At 57.3% G+C, this 20,426-nt stretch overlaps 9 protein-coding genes across 9 annotated transcripts, besides 8 other annotated features; 3 read left to right on the top strand and 6 right to left on the bottom strand.

Moving 5' to 3' along the window:
• Nucleotides 1-332: 332 nt before the first annotated feature.
• EKO05_0008642 (uncharacterized protein) lies at nt 333-2,715 on the bottom strand (the record flags this gene model as incomplete). Its single annotated transcript, XM_038941619.1, has 2 exons — nt 333-2,602; nt 2,703-2,715. 2 exons carry the CDS (start codon nt 2,713-2,715, stop codon nt 333-335), a joined length of 2,283 nt encoding a protein of 760 aa, XP_038796179.1.
• Nucleotides 2,716-3,268: 553 nt separating this feature from the next.
• Nucleotides 3,269-3,292: a tandem repeat.
• Nucleotides 3,293-3,811: 519 nt separating this feature from the next.
• On the top strand, nt 3,812-4,640 carry EKO05_0008641 (uncharacterized protein; the record flags this gene model as incomplete). Its single annotated transcript, XM_038941670.1, has 2 exons — nt 3,812-3,880; nt 3,930-4,640. The coding sequence occupies 2 exons, from the start codon at nt 3,812-3,814 to the stop codon at nt 4,638-4,640; spliced, it is 780 nt and encodes a 259-aa protein (XP_038796178.1).
• Nucleotides 4,641-4,921: 281 nt separating this feature from the next.
• Nucleotides 4,922-4,975: a tandem repeat.
• A 140-nt stretch (nt 4,976-5,115) lies between these two features.
• EKO05_0008640 (uncharacterized protein) lies at nt 5,116-5,955 on the bottom strand (the record flags this gene model as incomplete). Its single annotated transcript, XM_038946585.1, has 1 exon — nt 5,116-5,955. The coding sequence occupies one exon, from the start codon at nt 5,953-5,955 to the stop codon at nt 5,116-5,118; it is 840 nt and encodes a 279-aa protein (XP_038796177.1).
• A 474-nt stretch (nt 5,956-6,429) lies between these two features.
• Nucleotides 6,430-9,472, bottom strand: EKO05_0008639 (importin-alpha export receptor; the record flags this gene model as incomplete). The annotated part of the gene is made up of 3 exons (XM_038941576.1): nt 6,430-6,871; nt 6,919-9,286; nt 9,403-9,472. 3 exons carry the CDS (start codon nt 9,470-9,472, stop codon nt 6,430-6,432), a joined length of 2,880 nt encoding a protein of 959 aa, XP_038796176.1.
• A 214-nt stretch (nt 9,473-9,686) lies between these two features.
• Nucleotides 9,687-9,726: a tandem repeat.
• Nucleotides 9,727-9,862: 136 nt separating this feature from the next.
• Nucleotides 9,863-9,914: a tandem repeat.
• A 44-nt stretch (nt 9,915-9,958) lies between these two features.
• Nucleotides 9,959-10,003: a tandem repeat.
• A 113-nt stretch (nt 10,004-10,116) lies between these two features.
• Nucleotides 10,117-10,184: a tandem repeat.
• A 29-nt stretch (nt 10,185-10,213) lies between these two features.
• EKO05_0008638 (Tuberous sclerosis 2-like protein) lies at nt 10,214-15,159 on the top strand (the record flags this gene model as incomplete). The annotated part of the gene is made up of 3 exons (XM_038941645.1): nt 10,214-11,675; nt 11,725-13,997; nt 14,050-15,159. The coding sequence occupies 3 exons, from the start codon at nt 10,214-10,216 to the stop codon at nt 15,157-15,159; spliced, it is 4,845 nt and encodes a 1,614-aa protein (XP_038796175.1).
• A 382-nt stretch (nt 15,160-15,541) lies between these two features.
• Nucleotides 15,542-16,927, bottom strand: EKO05_0008637 (uncharacterized protein; the record flags this gene model as incomplete). Its single annotated transcript, XM_059637344.1, has 2 exons — nt 15,542-15,955; nt 16,082-16,927. 2 exons carry the CDS (start codon nt 16,925-16,927, stop codon nt 15,542-15,544), a joined length of 1,260 nt encoding a protein of 419 aa, XP_059493327.1.
• Nucleotides 15,627-15,730: a tandem repeat.
• Nucleotides 15,997-16,050: a tandem repeat.
• Nucleotides 16,928-17,405: 478 nt separating the features above from the next.
• Nucleotides 17,406-18,316, bottom strand: EKO05_0008636 (Delta(3)-Delta(2)-enoyl-CoA isomerase; the record flags this gene model as incomplete). The annotated part of the gene is made up of 2 exons (XM_038941660.2): nt 17,406-18,036; nt 18,129-18,316. 2 exons carry the CDS (start codon nt 18,314-18,316, stop codon nt 17,406-17,408), a joined length of 819 nt encoding a protein of 272 aa, XP_038796174.2.
• A 471-nt stretch (nt 18,317-18,787) lies between these two features.
• On the top strand, nt 18,788-19,106 carry EKO05_0008635 (uncharacterized protein; the record flags this gene model as incomplete). The annotated part of the gene is made up of 2 exons (XM_038941739.1): nt 18,788-18,817; nt 18,867-19,106. 2 exons carry the CDS (start codon nt 18,788-18,790, stop codon nt 19,104-19,106), a joined length of 270 nt encoding a protein of 89 aa, XP_038796173.1.
• A 212-nt stretch (nt 19,107-19,318) lies between these two features.
• On the bottom strand, nt 19,319-20,303 carry EKO05_0008634 (uncharacterized protein; the record flags this gene model as incomplete). Its single annotated transcript, XM_038941632.1, has 2 exons — nt 19,319-20,090; nt 20,146-20,303. The coding sequence occupies 2 exons, from the start codon at nt 20,301-20,303 to the stop codon at nt 19,319-19,321; spliced, it is 930 nt and encodes a 309-aa protein (XP_038796172.1).
• Between the last annotated feature and the right edge of the window lie 123 nt (nt 20,304-20,426).

Raw genomic sequence — 20,426 nt, 5'->3', positions numbered from 1 at the left:
TGACAAAGTAATGCAAGGGGGAGCAGGACTGCTGCAAGCCATTTGGTATATACCCAAAACACCGTGCGTATTCTGTTTGTAGTGTAGATGTAGTAGGTTATCAACGCTAGGGAATCTTTAACTACTAAGTTACCTACACTACTAAAGATATAGCAGGAATAAAACAAGGATAAATTCGCAAACTAACAAGGTAATGCAAGAGGGGGCAGGACTGCTGCAAGCCATCAGGGATATACCCAAAACACCGTGCGTATCCAGTTCTAAGTGTAGGTGTAGTAGGTTACCAACGCCGGGGAATCCATAAACACCGAAATGCGCCTTGATGTAATGACTCACGCCTCGAATCGGCCCCTTCCGCGTCCGTTGACCTCGTCGTCGAACAGTCGTCCAGCATCGACGCAGTATCGCGCCTCGCCTTGGCCGTCTCGCCCGACCTCGCTGCCCCAGCAGACGAGTACGGCGTCCAAAATGCCGCCCAGAACGCCCTCCATGGCGCCCAGAGCGCCCCAGCCGATTGCAGCGCTGATGATGCCCACTATGTAGGCGTACAGACTGCCTTTGTACGGCACGGTCTCGTTGCCGATCTGCAGCATTCTTGCGGTCGACACCCAGCCTCCGAAACCAAGCGTTATGGTGATGACCCAGCGGATGGCGTGCAGCAAGAGCTTGGCCAGGCGGTAGGATTGGAGTGAAGGTCGACCGTGGTTTTTGAAAGAGCTTGGGCCGAGCGTGGTTGTTGGGGACGCTGCTGAGATGAAATTCATCTGAGAGAGACCGCGCGCGGCTTGGTTGAGAGGCACGCCATGGATCGATGCGAAAGTCAGGGTGAGAGGGTTCGTCAAGGCGGCGATTGGGGTGGGCACAACGGAGTATGCGCACATGGCGATCATGCCGGCGATGCGTCGGGGGAGGACGATGAGGGGCAGTCGCACTGCAAGCGAGATCAGGGTCGAGAGACAAATGGTGCCAGCCATGGTGTACGAAGCGTGGTTGAGCGAGGCTTGCACAACAGTCAAGGCTGGTGGTGTGGGCGCCGTGTTGCGGTGGAAGTACCACTGGGAAACGGTTGCTGCTGTTGTTGCTCGCTGCACGCCGGCAATGACGCCCAATGTCCAGAAGTAGTTGAGGAAGAAAGCAATCCCAAGCCACCAAGTACTGGCGTCCACGATCCAGCGTGACTTATTGCTTGCAAAGTGGCCACCAAGAAACAGTCGAGTGAACATCAGGATCCAGAGCCATGACCAGAGCATCACGGCGGCAAGTGTTGCAACGCCAACCATGAGGAGGGGCGCTTGCGACTTGAGGATGTCACTCGAGAACTCGAGCATGCCGATAGCCTTGTGCAGCGAGTGTCGTGCCTTGAAGGCTGTGTAGATCCAGAAAATGGCGAGTATGAGCGGGCCGAATGAGAGCCAGCGCATTGCCTTGTCTTGTGTGCTGTTTCCATGCCACGAGCCCTTCAAGCTCGAAATGAACGGATACAGCCAGAAGGAGAAGGAGATGACCGGTACTGCGACAAGCATCAAGTAGACTAGAGGTCGGGCAAACGAGCGTAGCAGGGACAACCATAGTAGACCAACAACAACGGATACCAATGAGTAGACGCCTATGAGGTGGAAAGAGGACCGGAGAACGGTATAGACTGTGTCTCCGAGTGGGTTCTTCTTCCCAGGCGGCGACTCTTGCAGGAAGGAGATGAACCATATGCCAATCATGGCGCACTGTACGATAACGAACAGCTCAGCCCAGAAGAAGTTGTGTCTTGGGGGTGCTGTCATGTCTTCAGGGACAAGATCTGGGACGGTCTGACGGTCTGGGCTAATGGATCGCGGACGTTCAAGCAGCACATCTTCGTCTGTTTCTTGCGGTACAGGTAGGGTGGTCCGTAGTGGACTGCGAAGGCGCTTGTTTCTCGGCATATTTCGGAATTGTTGGTAGGACGGCGGTGGATCGTCTTTGTGATCGAATGCTTCTTGCCTGTCCAGCTCTTCGATACTGCCTCTCGCTGTCGAAGCCAGCTCTACATCGACCAATCTCCCGTTCCCCCTGCTGCTCGGTTCTGTTGACTCGGACAGGGGCACGCTCGAATCTCGCTCTTCGTCGTCGAGTCGTGTGAGGGTAGTCGATCTCCCCCGTGCTGGCTTGTCCCCCTTCCAGGAGCTCTTGATGCCTCTACCTAGGCCGTAGTCGGGCGCATCGTTCTCGTCGCGGTCGGCTTCCAAGGTGTGGTCCGATCGGTGGAGCCCGTCGTCGTCGACTTCAGAGGATTCGGAGAGGTTGCTTGCGCCGAACTGGCGCCGCGAGCGTTGGAGGGCGTAGTGGTCGGCCATCTCGCGGTCGTGCTCGACATGGTCGTCCTCTTCGCGGAAGTCGTCGGTGGCGGAGTAGAAGAGCGGCGCAGGGGCGTTGGAGGTGCGCGATGCAAAGGCAAAGCGCGACATGGCTTGGGAGTTGTACGGGTTCGGCATGTTGCGGCGCTGCAGGTAGGCCTGGGCGGCGCGCGACGAGGGACGCTGGCGGTCTGAAGGGTTGCGGGCAAACGTCGACTCGGGCTGGCCCAGTGACAGCCGCGACTGAGACTGGGAGAGGAACTTGGAGGCATCTGTGCAGCACGCCTGTCAGTCACACGAGCTCCAGGGCCCACTCGAGACAGAGGCGCCGGCAGCTGTCACATGTACCTGATAAGGCGCGAGGGGGCTTACATTCGGAGAACATGGCGGGCGAGGTGGTTCAGCGAGTGATTTGGTGCCTGTGCAGCGTCGCACGCTTCTCACGCTTCTCACGCTTCTCGCGGCCTGCCTGGCGCCTCGAACGCGGGTGCAGCCTTGGGGTCGAGCTTGGGTCTTGTCGGTGAGGCGGTAGCGCGGTAGCCGGACAGTGAGGCAGCGCGGGAGCCGGACAACAAGGCAGCAAGCGGATGACGCAGCAGAGAGACATGCGGCTGTTTGCAAGCTGTGGCGCGTGTGGCTGCTGGGGAAGAATAGGAAACAGGGAGCTGGGAAACACGGTACTTCAGTCTTCAGGTAGAGAGGCAAGCAGAGGCGCACGACATGGGGATTGGAGCTGTGGGGTCTGGTACCGCCTGCGTTCAGCAGCTGCACCTACGCCATTGACTCCCGGGCCTAGCCACGCGCTACTGCTATCGATTATGCATCACCGGTTGTCTTCAACGTCACGCTCTGCCGGAGTCTGTCCTGCATCGTCGTCACGAGACAGGGCCAGCATTCTTCCTTTTCAGGACTCGTGGCGATGAGGCCAACGAGGGGAGTTGCTTGCGTGCTTGCGTGCTTGCGTAATTCCATGTCTTGACCATCTACAACGCCTGTTGGTGGTCCTGAACTTATTGGCGGGCACCTCCGAGCAGAGGCAAGGCGTGGTGTGGGACACGTTCCCGTCCAGTCCAACAGGCGGACCAGCGGTTGGAACAGCAGTCTCGCTCCCTGTTGTGTGGCCTGCATCATCTGTCTGAAGTCGAGGTTGTGTGCTACATGCCCGTTCGTTTGCCTGCGCCAGACGGACCTCCCAGACGGACCTCTCCAGGCCCCTGTGGAGCAAGCACGGCAGGAGCTATGATCGCATCGCAGGCCACGCCTCTTGACCCTGCAATCGACACCCTCTCGACCGCCGACTCCCACCACACATAGCACACTTTGAGCTGCTTTGGATCGCATCACTGCGCCTTCTACGTTTGCGACAAGCGCCCACACTCGCAGGCCCAGGAAGTGTCCCGATTCCTCGGCGCAACAGCACGAGCCTGCGCCTGAAGTCTCCCCAGACTCCACGCCCCGTTCTGCGGAACCCGCCCCTGCAAATGGCTCAGCCGTGGGACTACATTGCAAAGATTGTGTCGCTGGGCGACTCGGGCTGCGGCAAGTCCAGTGTGCGTAGCCACCACGCTCAGCTGCATCCTCCCGTACTGACTCCCACAGCTCACAGTCCGCCTCTGTGAAGGCCGCTTCTCACCCCACCACGATGTCACGATCGGTGTCGAGTTTGGATCGCGCATCGTGCCCGTAGGACCACCCGCCTCGCATTCACTGAGCATCAACAACCCCTCGAAAACAGAGCCTCCACCCTCGCCGTCGAAAAAGGACCCGGCGCAGAAGCACATGAAGCTTTCGCTCTGGGACACAGCCGGCCAGGAGACCTACAAGAGTATAACGAGGAGCTACTTCCGAGGCGCATCCGGTGCTCTCCTCGTCTTCGATATCTCGCGCAAAAACACCTTCCTCAGTGCGACGAGCTGGCTGCACGACCTGCGACAGATCGCCGAAGAGGGAATCGTCGTGGTCCTAGTGGGAAACAAGAGTGATTTGGCAGCCTCGTCGACGGTGTCAGAGTCAGAGGCGGACAACAAGAGACAAGTCACGCGAGAGGAGGCCGAGGAGTGGGCCAAGGCAAACGGCGTCATGCAGTACGTGGAGACGTCAGCTAAGAGCGGAGAGGGCGTGGAGAGAGCTTTCTTGGAAGTCGCAGAGAGGATCTACCAGAACATCGAGGCCGGGCGATACGACCTCAACGACCGGAGAAGTGGCGTGAAAGGTCCGGGGGCGGGAGGCGGCAACCGTGCTGGCATCAGCCTGGGTATGAACGACGCCGCGAAGAAAGGCAAACAACAAGGCTGGGGAGGCTGCTGCTAAGACGAGCCGCGCACTCTGTCCTTTTTGTCCTCTTCTTAGCCGCCACGACGTATCTCCCTGGCAAGCAAGTTGCACGCGGACTGCACTGCATTCATCTAGCGTTCACTGCACCATCCACTGTTCATTAAACACAATAATACCTCTTCTCCTATTCTAATTGGTAACCACACCTACTAACTGACAGCTCTATTCTCATAACTACTTTCACCCTACTGCCTACTCTACCAATCTAGAACACTCTAAGCAGACTCACTGCGGAATACACTTACCTTCTTAACTCTATATAATCTACTACACTATATTACACTATCTACTATTTATTAAATATAATAAAACCTCTTCTTCTATTCTAACTAGCAACCACACCTGTTAACTGACAGCTCTATCCTTACAACTACCTCTACCCCACTACCCCTTTTGCAGATCTAGAATACTCTAAGCAGACTTACTGAGAATATAGTTACCCCTCCTACACCTACGCATCCTGCACCTCGTAACTCACCTTGGTGACCCCCTTCTGCCTCTTTATGTTTCGCACCACCACCCTCCCGCACTCCCCCGTACGCCGTACATGCGTCCCCCCGCACGGATAGCTCCCAGCGTCGCCAATCTCCACCACCCTCACCCCGTCCTCGTCTTGCTTGAAGCTCTCCAGCACCCCCGTGCACTCGGCGCGCGCCCGGGCTTCGTCCCAGAAGTGGATCCGCACGGGCAGGTCGAGGGAGACCAGCTCGTCGGTTTTGGCCTGCAGTGCGGGTTTCGCGTCGGTGGGGATCAGGCCGCTGAACTCAACAAAGGCGGCTCCGGGGTAGTGCGAGGCTTTCCCATCGACGAGGGTTGCGGGGAGGACACCTTGCTCCTTCAGGGCGGCGGCGGCGAGGCCCAGGATGTGGCCGGCCGTGTGGAGGCGGCTGTGGAGCACCCGTCTCGGGACGTCGATGTGTTGCTGCGCGGGCTCTTGCTGTTTCTCGTCTGTTGCGCGTTCCGTGGACAAGGTCGCGGCGCTGTGGAACGTCCCCATGTGCAGAATCGCAGGCTCCACGCGCCGCACTTGATGCACGTTGAACACCGCCTCGCCGGACGATATCGTCCCTGTGTCGCTGGGCTGCCCGCCGCCTTGCGCGTGGAAGATGGTTTGCGGCGTGGTTAGAATGTACGGGTCTCCTTCAGGAGGCGGTTTGAATAAGCCCTGCGTCTCTGGTGGTAACGAGGAGAGTGGCTGCACAGACGATATGGGCGCGGAGTGCGTGTACAAATGTCCATCTTTCTGGTACAGGGCTTCTGTTCTGGTGGTCGGGAGACTTGGAGAGGCCATGGTTTTGCAAGACCTTGGTGTGCTGGGGTTGGAGGTGAATGTTGATGATGAAGTAGTCCTGGTGCTGCGGAGGTGGACGAATGTTGAAATGGATCGGTGTAGGCGCTGCATGCAATGAGGTTTTCGAACCCTTTTACCAATGGTGATCCCAAGTTTGAGTCAGAATGAAGACTAGTGTTTGTCATTCACGATGATACCACCACGCAGAACACGCCCTTGATGTCGAGAGACGACATGCGCGTTGCCCGATTAGGAAGGTACATGATTCGTCATGTCGTCTCGAATTTCTAGCCGCTTCTCTCGACAACTGACGGCACGTAAGATTGGATGAGCCACGTGTTGAAGCAGTAAATTTTGATGCGAATCGCTATGCCATCTAGCAAAACTCCACCATTTCCCTGGTATCATATCATTGGCAATCGTCTATCCACTTCAGCGCCGGTCGCTTCCAACACCAACAGTACGCGAATCGTCCTAGTTCAGATACAATGACAGAGCCTGCTGCAGCTCCGGGTTCAGTCTCTCTTGCACCAGCTTCACAATCTTTCCACCGTGCCGGCTGTTTGCGTCCTTTAAGTACTGTCCAACCCACTGCTTGACGTCGGTGATCTCCGGGAAGGGGTCGCGCGGCGCCTTTTTGCATGTGTTGAGCTGGGTGAAGCCAACGCCAAAGCCAACCTCGTCGACATCTGCATCTGGGATCAGGTCATCGGCGGTGGAAGGCACAGGTGGGTTGATAAGAAGCTCGAGCAGTCGCTGTGTGGTCAGGCCCCAGCCCTTGGGGTAACGGTCAACGAAGGCTTGAGATTCTCCAAGCGTCTTGGTGAAGGAGACTACGGCAGTCTTGCGGTCCGTGGGTCTGGCAAGTTTCTGGGTGTCGGGCAGGATGACTGTCAAGTAGATGGGCTTGAAGACGCTGCACAGGGTTAGCTACAGTTGCAGAATAGCCGTAGCATCACTTACTCGTGCTGGACCTGGTCAGTGACACTGATGTAGAAATCTGCACCCAGACCCTTGTCTTGTCGCGCAGAGACCAGGTGGTAGAAAGCGATGAAGCGTTGCTGGAAGTTCTCTGTCTTCATGTTGGACAACCTCTGCAGCATCAGCTGGAGGATGGTGACGAAGTAAGGCTGCAGAGCCTCGGCCGGAACGTAGGTGACGACGGCGTCGATGAGCTCAAAGGCATGCAGCTCGTGCGCCTTGGTAGAGACGAGCTTTTGGAAGATACCGAGGATCGGCTCAATCTGCTTGTCGTTGACAATGCGCTGCGCGTCACGGGTGACCATGGCGCTGAGCAGGCGAGCCAGTGCAGGCACGTTGCCGCGCTGTTCCCAGACGGCACCCTGGATGATGATGGAGAACAGGCTTCGGTAGTAGTCGGTCAACTGGCCTGACGGGTTGGCTTCGAGCAGCGCGGAGAAGAGCTGGAAGATGTACGGCGAGAACTCCTCGACGCCTTCCTGCAAACACGTCGCAAAGGGCTCGTAGAGCTTCGTCTCAAAGGCCTCAGGGTGACTTGGCGCGGCAAAGCGAATGAGGGCACCTAGGCCCTCGAACAGGTAGTACTGGAATCGCGGGTTGCTAGGGTTGTGTCTGATGACCTTGATGATGGCGACAAAGTTCATCAGGATGTTCTCGCAGATGGGCAGCACACCGTCCCGGATGAAGATGAGCACACGCATGACGCACTTCATCAGAAACTCGTTCTCCTGGATCTTCTCGGGGGCAGAGTTCTTGGTGATGAGCTTGAACAGATGTGTCAGGAGGTCTCTGGACGACGCTACGACGTCGCCCTTGGGGATGATGGGCTGGCGGTTGTCGTCCGTCATGAACAGGACGCGCTCGACGGCGATGGCAGCGTATGTGTGAATGACGTAGTTGTCGTTTCCGAGGTTGTTGACGAGCAGGGGGAACGCCGCTCGCCACAGATCTGGGGAGAGTTGGCTGCGGAAGACGTAGAGGTACTTGATGGCGTCGACCTTCAGGATGGCCTCTGCGTCGGGTGTTTGTAGGTCGGAGGCGATGTGCTTCTGGAAGAAGTCCAAGACGTCGACGTTCTCGTTCACGCTGAGGATACCCTGGGCGGCCGTCGCGGTGCCCTTGGCTGCGATGGCCGTGAAGAGGTACACGGCCGTGTCCTTTGATTTCCAGTTGTTGGCAGGGTCCTGGGCATAGTTCTGGAGGTAGGCGTCCACGTAGGTCTGGGAGGTGCTCGTGACGAGGCCTTCGAACTTGGACATGAGTTGACGGAGGAAGTTGGTGGCAGCTCGTCGGCGGGTGTCATTGTCGGAGCCCTCCAGATCTCTCCGGATGAACTCAATCGGCTCGTCCTCGAACAATTCCACGTCCGACTCGCGCAGGGTCAGGTTTGGCAGAATGACCTTCTCGATGACCTGGACGAGGACGGTCTGGCTGTTGAAGTTCTCGGCGTGCTGTGTGGAGGCGACAGCGGTCAGGAACTGCAGCGCCTTGCTGACCAGGATGTCGTACTTTGTCTCGAGCCCGACGGTCATGAGAAAGTTCCAGGTGGTCTCGATGAACTGAGCCAGGTGGGCGCCGAAGGCATCCTCGTACTTTTGGATGTAGAGCATCAGGGCCTCGAAGATGCCGGCCCGGACGTATTCTTGCGGCCCGGACTCGTCGTCTTCGGAGGTGTGCAGCGAAGGGTTGTCGTAGGTCAGGTACTTGTGGAGGACCGAGGAGATGGCGGCGACGTTGTCCTCGAAGACGGGGGGCAGGTCCTGGCACGACAGGTCGTAGAAGAGCTTCATGATGAGGTCGAGGGTGGTGAAGGCGCTCTTGAGGGCGGCGGGGTCGGCGTGGGCGTGTGCGATGAGGGTGTCGGTGTTCTGGAGCAGGGTGAGGAAGGGGGTGCTGAACTTGGACAGGACGTGGTTGATCTCGGTGAAGAGGTCGTCTGAGCGGAAGAGCGGGCGCCAGCGCTTGAAGATGGAGTGTGCGACGCGCAGGACGCCGTTGTTGACGGTCGAGTTGTCGGGGGTGAGGCGCGAGATGAGGTCGTCGACGAGCGTGTCCCAGCGCTCCCAGAAGTCGCTGTCGGCGATGGCGCTGATGGCCTCGCCGAGCTGGGCCTGCAGGCTGGGGGGGACCGAGACCATCAGGCCGAGCAGCTCGCGCTTGATGGCCGCGACCTCGTCCTGGGGCAGCTTGTAGTTGCCATCCTCGTCGACCCAGTTGCGCTTGATGAAGTTCTTGAAGTAGAGGGCGCTGGCGAGGCGTATTGTGGCGGGGGCCGAGTCGGTGGCGACGATGTGGAGGAGGGAGAGGGAGAAGTTGGGCTTGGCCTGCTCGTGGGTGATGGCCTGCTCGGCTGGAGGGGGTCAGTGGGGGGTGTGAAGGAAGAACGGGGGTGTGCATGCAGCGGGGGGGAAGGGGGGCACTGCGGGACACGGCGTAAACAGACAACAGAGGGGACGAGCTACGCACCCTGCTTGTTCTGGCGCGGGTCCAGGCTGGCCTCGAGCAGCCTGGAGAGGGTTGGGATGTCGGCGGCCATGGCGACGACGGGACAGCAGCGGAGGGCCGGTGCAGAGGGGGGCCGGTGCAGGGGAGAGGACGATGCCGGAGCGTGCAGGTGCAAAAAGCTCCCGCTGGAATGTGAAATGTTTGGGCGGTTGTGAGGCGGCGCGCCCCACTTCGCACGTAGAGCGCACGGTCCCAGCGTACCCCAGATTTTTGGCTCTAACACCATCGCCTGGTAGTGCAGCTTTGCTTTGCAGCTTTGCAGCTTTGCAGCTTTGCAGCTCTGCACCGCTGCACCTCCGCCCCTTTGCACTGCTGCCCCTTTGCACTGCTGCCCCTTTGCACTGCTGCCCCTTTACACTGCTGCCCCTTTGTACAGCTGCCCCTTTGTACGGCTGCCCCTCTGCCCCTCTGCCCCTCTGCACCGCTGCGCAGCCCCAGCCTCAGCGCCCGCCGCCGCCGCCTCCTCCGCCGCCCATGTCTGCCCTGCGCCCCTAGACGGCGTCTGGCATCGCACACTCGCACGCCCGCACGCCCGCACGCCCGCACGCCCGCACGCCCGCACACGCACAGCACGCTCGTCCATGGGCCATGACCGACACCAAGCGTCTGCGCCCCTGCTGCGAACCCGCGAACCCCGCCCACCACCGCCCCTGCCCGCGCTGCTGCAGCCGTCCGCGTAGCCGTAGCCGTGCCGTAGCCGTAGCCGTGCCGTAGCCGTAGCCGCGCCGTAGCGTAGCGTAGCCCTCGCCGTCTGCGTCCTCCCCAGCGCCCGATGCCTCCCCCCGCCGACCCCGACCACGACCGCCGTGCCTCGTCCTACGACATCCTCAATGCCTTCCGCAGGCTCACCGGCACCCGCCCGCGCGCCGACCCCTCCCCTCCGCCGCCGCCGCCCGTGAACCCCGTGCGTGCGCTGTCTGTCGGCTCCCTGCCTCCCTCCTCCCTGGCGAGCGGCCCCGATAGCCTGCAGCGCATCACCCACGTCGCCGCCGAGTCCGCCAGGCCCCACGTCACCGGAGGCCCGCCCGAGCTGCCACGCCTGCTCGCGCAGCTGGACAAGACCCGTCCCTTCGCCGAGAGAGCAGATGCCGTCGACAGCATATGCGCCATCCTGGAGGAATACCCCCTGCAGAACGTGCTCGCCCTGTGGTCCGTGGCGAGCGACCTGATCCTGCCCAGCCAGCCCGACCACGTCGCCGAGCCAGGCTTCAAGCTCCTCAGAAGCATCTCCCTCGACCCCAAGCTGACCCCCGTCGAGCGCACCCTCATCTTCGACGCTGCCGCCTACACCCGCACCACACGATGCTTCCAATGGCGCCTCGACATCATCTCCACCCTCACAAGCGGCGGCAAGAACATTGCTGCCTGCGAGTCCGCCATTGTGCCCTTTGTGCTGAACGCCCTGGATGCCTGCTTCAGAGCCAGCCGCGACGCCTTCAGCTCGAACCGGAAAGCAAGCAGCAAGCGCAGCGTCGACCACCCCTTGCCAGAGACCGACAATCTCGGCCGCATCTTTCAGTACGCCACCGATGTCTGCAAGTTCAACGCTAGGATCCTCACCGACAACAATCTCGAGCAAATCCTCGAACGCGCCATGTACATCTGCCAGAACACCACCCAACAAGGCGACATGGAGAACTGCATCAAGCTCTTCGACACCATCATCACCTACGTCCACGTCCCAATCAACGCCCTCAAGCCGAGTCTCGAGGTTCTCTGCGCCATTCACCGCCAGATGGCTGGACTCCGGGACCAGACTTGGAACACGTTGAGCAACCTGTTCAAGTCGCACGTGGGCCAGGCAGCCATCATGTCGCTGTTGCACACGCTCAGAGACGGCCCATCGATCAAGAACCGACAGAGCAGCCTATACAGGGGTACCATGCAGGTCCTGCAGCTGCTGGTACTGAAAGATGGACAGAGCGAGCTGCCCAAGGTTCCCATGTCGCTCATCTTCTCCGCCCTCAAAGCTTCCATCAAAGAGCCGCACGCCACACAGGAGGAGTTCGTCATCGACCTCATCGACTCTATACTGGCGCAAGAAGCCATGACGGATGCACTGCTTGCCGAGGCAGACCTGACCGATATGCTAGACATTGTTCGTGTCTGCGCTGAGCGTGATGAAGACCGATTTCGCGCAAAGATGGCCGGATCTACCGAGAACCCAACTGCCTCGGGCAAGGACACGCATGGGTTGCCACAGTCCGCGTTGGAGAATGGTAGCGCGCGAGCTGGTGGGTTTCCTTCCTCTTCTCCAACTCTGCGATATACTGACGTGACCAGCAAAATCGGACAAAGTCCCCTCTCTAGGAGGCCACGACGAAGACTTCGGTCCACATGCCGACAATCCTGCCGTGCCATCTGCCAGGTTCGAAGCCGTCCGTCGAACCGAAGACGACTGTATCTTCCGACTACTGGTCAAACTCGATCGCATAAGCAACGCAATGGACTATGTGCAGAAAAACGCCGTCATGGATCTGTTCCTGCACTGCGCCAACCGCCTGAGCGACCCCATCGCAGAAAAGATGATTCAGTATTTCGCCGAGGAGCGACTCCTGAACCCTTCCAACATCGCCTGGTTAGACGCTTCTCGTAACGTGGCAGCTGCAACCTTGCACGATGCGACCAGGCCAAACGCTGTCCGAATAATGGCAATCAAGACACTCCGGGACGCTTACGACGCGGTGGAGCAACTTTGCGCAACGCACGTTGCTGCTCAGAGCGCTGCGATACTGCTCGACAGGATCGAACCCGAGGGCAATGTTCAAGTGTTGGAAGCGCTTGTGGATTTTGCTGTTGATGTTGCCGACAAAGCGCAGCTGGACAGATTCTCAGAGGTCATGCAGTTGCTACAGAGGAAACTGGACCAGCCACGGCTAGCAGCCGCAAACCCCTCTCAACCATGGTCATCATCGCCTGCGTTCCTCCCGAGCTCTGATCAAGGAGACCCTTCTCACTGTAACGTTATAGCCGTGGCCTTTGTACGACTCTTCATTCGAAACGTTGCCCATGCGGCGCAAAAGACACGCATTCTGTACAACGCCATTCGAGGAATCGCAGGCAACGACAAGTACGACAACGATTCGCGGTTGACCGCGCTCAGGCTGCTCTTCCGATTGCGTGCCGATTCACGCCACGCTCTTACCGTCAATGCCTCCTCGGAAGGTGAGCGGATAGCTGCCGAGCTGTGTCGCACGGAAGAAACTGCCGTTGTCACTGACAAGACCGACGGGTCTGTGTTGAACGATCACGCACGATCCGAAGATGCATCTTCAGGGCGCAAGATTTCTGGCTCTAGTCCACATGCTTCCCTCCATCGGCAAAACGGTCGTGCGACTACTACAGCGGGCCGTGTATCGAAGCCGATCGCCCCTTTGTGGATGTATCCAGGGCCCAAAGGCCTGCCTGAAGAGCCCACTTCCGAGCCTAGTCGTGTCGTGTTTTCTCACATCGATGCCAGCAAATATCCACTCGGCGATGACGTTCATGACATGGAGATTACACTGTGGCTGGAGCTGATCATCTCATTGCTGCAGAGACCGTCTGACTGGGAGGTGTACAGCTATGTTTTGGTCCACCTAGGACCTCAATTGTCGAATCAGGCTCTGGTGCGAAGCTGCGTAGTGCAACTACGAATGCTCAGGAACGTCCTCTGCGAGCAAGTCCGCAACAACAGCTTCCACGAGCCTCCACCTCACACCTTACTCAAGAAGGCCGATGTAGCAGTGTGCCTGTACCACATCCTCACAGTCATCCTCAGCTACCACGAGTATTTCGAGAAGAGCGAAGAGGATGACCTTGTCAAGGCGTTCTTGCAAGGGATCGTGCAGTGGGACAAGACTTCCAAGTGGTGCATCCACGCCTTGTCCGTCTGCTGCTTCGAGGTTCCTCTGTCTGTCAGCAAGTCTCTTGACACCATCATCCAGAAGATGTCTCAGATTGTAACCAAGCCCGCGACTGCAATTCACATCCTAGAATTTCTTACCTCCTTGGCCCGTTTGCCAGAGCTGTACAAGAATTTCCGCGAGGAAGAGTTCAAGACTGTGTTTGGAGTGTGTTTCCGCTACTTGCAACATATCAGAGACCAACGCAGTCGCGCGGCCATGCCGAGCCTGTCACAGAGAGGCCACAGTTCGTTGCGTCACAGCGGCCCGGCTAGAGAACCTACACCGACGTCGGACAACGGCTCCCAACGGTCACACGCTGTCGAAGAAGACTTGCCCCATTATCTATACTCATTGGCTTTCCATGTCGTAACCTTCTGGTTCATGGCACTCAAGATGGAAGATCGGCCTAGGCAAATCCCATGGATTACCAAGAACCTCTTGACCGTGGACAGCTCGGGGAGACATACCATGGAAGAGCAAGGTCAGGTCATTGTGGACATTATGAACATGGTGGCCTACACGGATCGGGATCATACCGTACGCAATGAGAACTTCTCGAAACCAGGCGACGGCGAGGTCTGGAAGAAGACATGGATCGTGAACAACGGCCTCTTGACGATCGAGACAGCAGCAAGAACGGGTGTTTCTCAGGTCACGTCCCGTCGACCGGTACGTACTTTGTGACAGGTGACTCTTTTCAATGCTGACTCGTCCATCACAGTGTGGAACACGCTTCTTTACGCTGCGACCGTCGCTTGTACCGCCTCCGCGCCATCAAGTGCCAATCACGGTCGGGCTTGCGTCTGACGCGTTTTATTCCTCGTCTTATGTCGGCATACTGCCAGAAGACATCTTCCAAAGCTTCTACGCGCCTCTGGATCTAACAAACACCACCGTTGCTCTGCCAGACGACGATATGACACGTCGTGCTATTGCCACATTCGATCGCACGGCAACAATCGATAGCCACAAAGTCGGTGTCATTTACATAGGCGAAGGGCAAACCAATGAGCGTGACATTTTCATGAATGACATTGGCTCTCCTGCCTACACATCGTTTGTTAGCGGCTTAGGCACATTGTGTCGTCTCAAGGATGCCAAGTTCAACACCGGTGGTCTCGACACCCGCGGCGACGCAGACGGAGAGTTCACCTATCTCTGGCGCGACAGATGCTTAGAGCTGGTGTACCACATCACTACCATGATGCCAACAGACCCCAACGACGACATGACATACCCAAACAAAAAGCGTCACATTGGCAACGATTTTGTCAACATCATCTTCAACGACTCCGGTCTACCCTACAACTTCGACACCTTCCCAGGCGCGTTCAACTACGTGCACATTGTCATCTCGCCAGAATCTCGGGCGAGCTTCGTGGACCGTCGCATCGACGCCGACCCCGATGGCAAAGATCGTTACTACAAGGTGCAAGTCATGTCCAAACCTGGCTTCCCTGATATCTCTCCGGCTGCCGAGACAAAGATTCTCGGTGGCAGGCACATTGCCGCTTACTGTCGTCTTATCGCCATCAACGCATGCGTTTTCTCCGACGTCTGGTTCCAGCGAGAAGGCGGCGAGCAGATCTCGTCCTGGCGCAACCGGCTCCGCGAGATCAAGCGTCTGCGCGAACGATACGGCGGCAGCATCAGCGACCAGCATCCAACGTCCACGCCCGCATCACCCGTCGGTGGCAGCCAGGCTCTGTCCAGCCCCACCTCCCGCGACCAGAACGGCATCGCGTCCCCTTTCCAGCGCTCCAGTATTGTCACTTTCATCACTGAAGGCACGAGTCGCAGCTCCATCAGCAGCTCCTCTCACGACCAGTGATTCTGCACCACATCAACCGCAAGGTCGTCGTTATCCGCTGGAGTCGCGTCTCGCATTTACATATACCCCCATTTATCATTACCCACAAAAGTTTGTCGTTTTTAAACCCATGGCGGTATTGGGATGCATCGCACGGTGTTTGGGTGCTTGAGCATTCACGAAAAAGTTTTTTGGCCCTCATGCAAGACGTGTACGTGGACATGCATGGATTCAGGATTAGAAGATGAGGAGAAGGAGCGCGTGGCTCGTAGTGTATAGTAACGAGAATAGCACATGTCTCCACTCGACCCCAAACCACGCATCGCCCATTCTCAGAAGTAGTTTTTCATGCAATTTTCTTCACATTCACGACAGTGTTGTATTGTTCTTGTTGTATACACGACTACCCCAAACTCACCCCCTCAGTAGCCAACAACTCCCCCCCAAGCGCCTCATCCTGCGCCCGACTCCCCACAGCCGTAATACCACTCATCCCCAACCTCTGCTCCTCCGCCCCTGCTCCACCACCACCACCACCTCCTCCTCCTCCTCCTCCGTTGCCTCCATTCGCCCTTCCACCACCACCACCACCCGCATCGCCAGTATTCTGCTGAACATCCTCCCTCTTCTTCTTCGCCACCCCCTCTTTCGCTTCGTGCTTGCGGCTCGAGTTGAACTGCAGCAGGATCACGACCATGGTTGCCAGCGCGGCTATGCCCATTGCGATGCGGCGGGTGAGCACCCAGCGGAGGCCCTCGACTTCGGAGCGCGCGTCCGAGTTGAGCTTGATTGTGATTTGGTAGTTGAGTTCTTGGATCTGCGGCGCGGGGGTGTTAGGTGGTGGGGTGTTGGTAGCGGGAAGGGAAGGAAAGAAGAAGGAAGGAAAAAGATGAAAGATGAAAGATGGAAGATTTTGGGGGGGGATTAAGGGAAGGAAGGTTACCTTTGTCTCCATACTCCTCTGTTCCTGCCTCACCGCCATTCTGCGATCGTCGAAAAGGCCCTTGAGCTCGTCCTTGACGCTGCCGGTCTCCTGTCCGAGCTTCTGCCCCAGAATGTCCACTTCGTGCTGCAGCTGGGCCCGCTCGGTGCGCATCCGCTCCACCTCCCCCCGCCGCGCGTTGCCCATTTCCGTCTTCAGCTCTGCGCACGCTGCGCGGAAGAGGTACGTCTCGTTCTCCACGTTGGATTTGCTCACGAGTCCTTGCCGCGCGAGGAGCATGTTCTCGATGAGGATGCCGCGCACGGCTTTCATGAGCGTTATGCTTTGCGGCGCGCTGTAGGTGGATTTGGACAGTTGCTGCACGAGCCCGTAGGTGTCGAAGTGGTGCACGTACGGCGGCGTTTTGAGGTGTGGCGGCTTGTGGTCTTCCTCCGAGGGGCCGGGCATGTGGAGGACGCTGTCGAGGGGCTTTGTGTCGCCGGTTTTTGGCGCTGCGGGCGGTGCGTATGCTGGGGGCGTGTCTTCTATCGAGCTAGTCTGGCCTGGCGTTAAGGGGGTCGAGGTCGGTATGTGGGCTTCGTGTTCGTCGTCCTCTTCTTCCACATCTCTGGCCGGATCGTGCGGGATCTTGGGCGGCGTCGGGTCTGCTTTCGATAGCTCTTCCCGCAGGTATGGCGCCGGTTCGTGCGCTGTGCCGTATCGCTGGATAGGAGCTTCTACGCAGCGGTATGCGGTTGTTGCGAGAGAGCGCTTTGAAGGGGGCGCGCGGGCGCGGGCGCGAATCCGAGGCGCATTTGAGGGCTTCCATAGCATGGGCCAGAGGAAGGGGAGCCTCGGTGTGGCCATTTCGACGGGCTGGGGATTGTGATGCGTGGGATGTTGTTTGGAGTTGCCATCTTGGATTGCATCAATCGCCAAGGCGTGGACGGGGATATCTTGACCGTAATCGGAGAACACTTCACGACGGTTAGACGCGGGATCTGCCGTAGGGCTGAAGGGCCCACTTCCACGTGCTGTCGAGGTTACGACCAAAACAAGCTATACGTGAAGGCGGTTGCTTCAGTCCTTTAGAGGGGATAACAACAGACTGTCCGAATCATCGGCGCACACAACATCACTACCGCTCGCCAACGAGAGTTCTTGAGCAGATATGCGGTTGGTCATGCACTCGTAAAACCCTGAATTGAGTGTCAGCAATTGACATGGAAATTCCACGTTACGAACTATCGAAGGAGCCGTTTGTTCGTCATCTGATACAGTGTCAAGAAGAAGCTCATCCAAACCCCGGAATTTCTTCGCTCCTCTTCAATCACATCTGGACTTTCTACAGTTTGTGTTTCTTTTCTCCACTCGCAATTTTCCTGAACTCCTCCTGCGGCACGCCCTTCAAAAACCGACCCAACCCACCAAACACTTCCTCCACACCCTGACGGTCCAATGTATCCATATCGGGCTTCCTGATCAGTGCCTTGATCTTGATCAAACTCTCGCCATTCAAGTGATCGCCTAGTCTGTCGTCAACCTCCTTGAGCACCTCCTCCAGGAACTTGGGGCTGTCTTTCGACCCAACGTCAAATACTCTATTCACAAAGCCCGTCTGTACCAGCTCATCGCAGGAAATTCGTTTCGACATGATGAGCGCTTCGTTGGCTTTGCTGATCCCCAGTCGCTTGACGAATGCGAAGGATGCGTTTCCTTCGGCGACAAGGCCGAGCGAGGAGAAGGGGGTCAGGATGTAGGCGTGCGGGGCGGCGTAGATGAAATCCGAAAAGGCAATCAAAGCAGCGCTGAGGCCGACGGCGGGGCCGTTGAGAGCGGTGACGAGGATCTTGGGGTGCGTGTAGAAGGCGTGAGTGATATGCAGGTTGTTGGAGACAAAGTTCTTGAGCCACATTTGGCGCTCGTCGATATCGGTGGAGGACTTTTGGGCAGCGCCGAAGGCTACGTCCGCGCCGCTGGGTGGTATTGTTAGTATGACTGATGGTAATTGCAAATTGTATTCCTCGATCACACTTGGTGCTTATCATGGGTAGATCTGGGGACTCACGCGGAGAAGAAGCGTCCCTTGCCGGTAAGAACAGTAATGAAGACTTCATCATGGGCGGCAACCTCATTCATGGCGCGTGCAAGCTGGTAATATAGGTCACCATTGAGAGCGTTGAGCTTCTTAGGAACGTTGAGGGTGATGATGGCTACTTTGCCCTTGTACTCGACGAGAATGCCTGGTTCGGACATGTTGGGGGTATTTTGGGTTCAATTGATGAGTTTGGGAGTTCACCAACTATCAAGCTTCGCTGTATATAGTGTTGTGTAGGAACCTAAAGTTGAGAGTCGCAAACGTCAGATCAGATAGATGGAGCCGAGGCTCATCGAAATGCGGAGAGCTGATCAGCGGTCAATAGCCGACGCAGTCTTACAACCAGGGGACACCTTAGTGCAGATGATAGAGGCCTTGAAGGACGTGGTACCACAGACTCAAGCAGAATACAAGTAGATTTGCTTCCCCTGATGGCAAGATCCACATAGGAGATACGAGCACGTGAAGACGCGAAAGTGGAAAGCGCGATCGCGCTTATCGATTGGCCATCTCCAACTTCCTTCCGAACGATCTCCACAAATATCTTCGACCTCATCAGTCCACTAACACTACAACGCCTGCGCAACCCCACACTCTGCATTCCTCCATACTCCAACATTCGCGCCAAAATGGGTGGTCCTAACCTCGAAGTTGCCAAAGTCCGTTCTTGTTCCGCCCCCATCATTTTCTGGGCTGACATCTCCATAGTTCGGCATGTATATTCTCTTCCCGATCAGCATCATGTACTACTTCGGCACAAACCTCGACGGCAAGTTCTCGGTCCCAGACTTCTGGCCGAAACCCGAGCAGACACACCGAATTCCATATGAGCGCGAGGAGATTGCGAAGGAGCTGGAGAGGCTGAAGGCAAGAAATTTGGAGAACAAGAGGAGGAGAGAAGAGGAGGAGAGGCGCATGGCCGCTATGGGCATCAGCAAGGACGAGTAGAGTAGTTCTGCGGGTGGAGTAGCGTTGCGCCTGCGCGCAAAGTCTGCCTTGAGGTGGTCGAGGAGAGTTGAGAAGGTAGCATGAACAAGATGAACGACTGTCCTTGCGACACTAATGCATAGAGGGCGTTCAGGATGGGGCGCTTTGTCGCCAACGGTGTACACTATTGTACAGTGTTGTATTATACATTTATATTCACAGAAATTTACAGCTCAAACCGTAACTTTGCTCTTCAGCTCCTCCCAGAGATCGTCTGGTATCGTCCCTTTACTCCAGTTCATGTACACACCTTGAATCCCTTGGACATCCTGCAGCTTGTCCAGGAAGCGCTCACTGAGTTCTTTCGCGGCACCTCCATCTTCTAGTGGGACTTTGGTATCCTCCTTGGGATCATATATGATTTCGCTCTCCTCAACCTCCATCCCCAGCTCTTTTGCAAGTGACTCCGCGATCTTGTTGGTCTGCGCAGGTTCGGTAAAAAGCACAACACGCCCTTCCTCATCCTCGAACACGTCCATCGCACCGGCATCTAGCGCAGGCTCAAGCAATTCGTCCACACCGGCGTTCTCCTTCTTGCTGAATATTATCCTGCCCTTCTTCTCGAACATGAACCCAACTGTTGACACCTGACCACCCGCTTCCTTGACAATCAGCCTCAGCTCGGCCAGCGCACGCAGCTTGTTGTCTGTCTGACACTCTATTATGGTGGCGATTGAAGGAGGCAGGATGGCTTCCAGAGTAAGGTTTTCGAGCGCCGCGCCGGTGGCTGAGAGACCCTGGCCTCGTGCTATGGCGGCTTCGATCGAGGCTTTCGGTACGGCACTCTTCTTTGCAGTTGATATGGCTAGGTGGAGGCGCGCGTTCATGTCAGGGTTTGGTCCACCTATCTTGACGGCATTGGTGATATCGCGGGTCATGAGAGAGCGTTGCTTGCTCTTTCCGGCGTCATTTTTGGCCTTGTCGTGCTTGATGGTCGCCCATTTACTGTACACCGAATTAGTTTGTGTCTTTCGGTGTTCTTTCGTAAGATATGGCATACGAATGGCCAGATTGGAAGCTAGATGTGGCGCTCAAACATCGCACCTGCTGCTCCAGGGCGCGCACCTTCCTCGGTCGCAAGACCTGACGGCAGGCGCATTGAGCCGCGCCTTCGAGCGACAGTGAAGCGCGAACTGCGCGAGCGAATGGGGCCGTCATTGAAACGATATCGAAATTATGGCTGTAGTACAAGGAGGCCTGGAACAAAAGTTGAGCTCATCGCTCACCGCCAAGAAAGACACCCCCGAACTCCGCAACACAGTGAGCACCACAGCTCCACCT

This window comes from Ascochyta rabiei, chromosome 15 (genome assembly GCF_004011695.2).
Source record: "Ascochyta rabiei chromosome 15, complete sequence".
Lineage (NCBI taxonomy): Eukaryota > Fungi > Ascomycota > Dothideomycetes > Pleosporales > Didymellaceae > Ascochyta > Ascochyta rabiei.
Note: the sequence above shows the minus strand (reverse complement) of the source record. Positions and strands in the feature narration are given on the sequence as shown.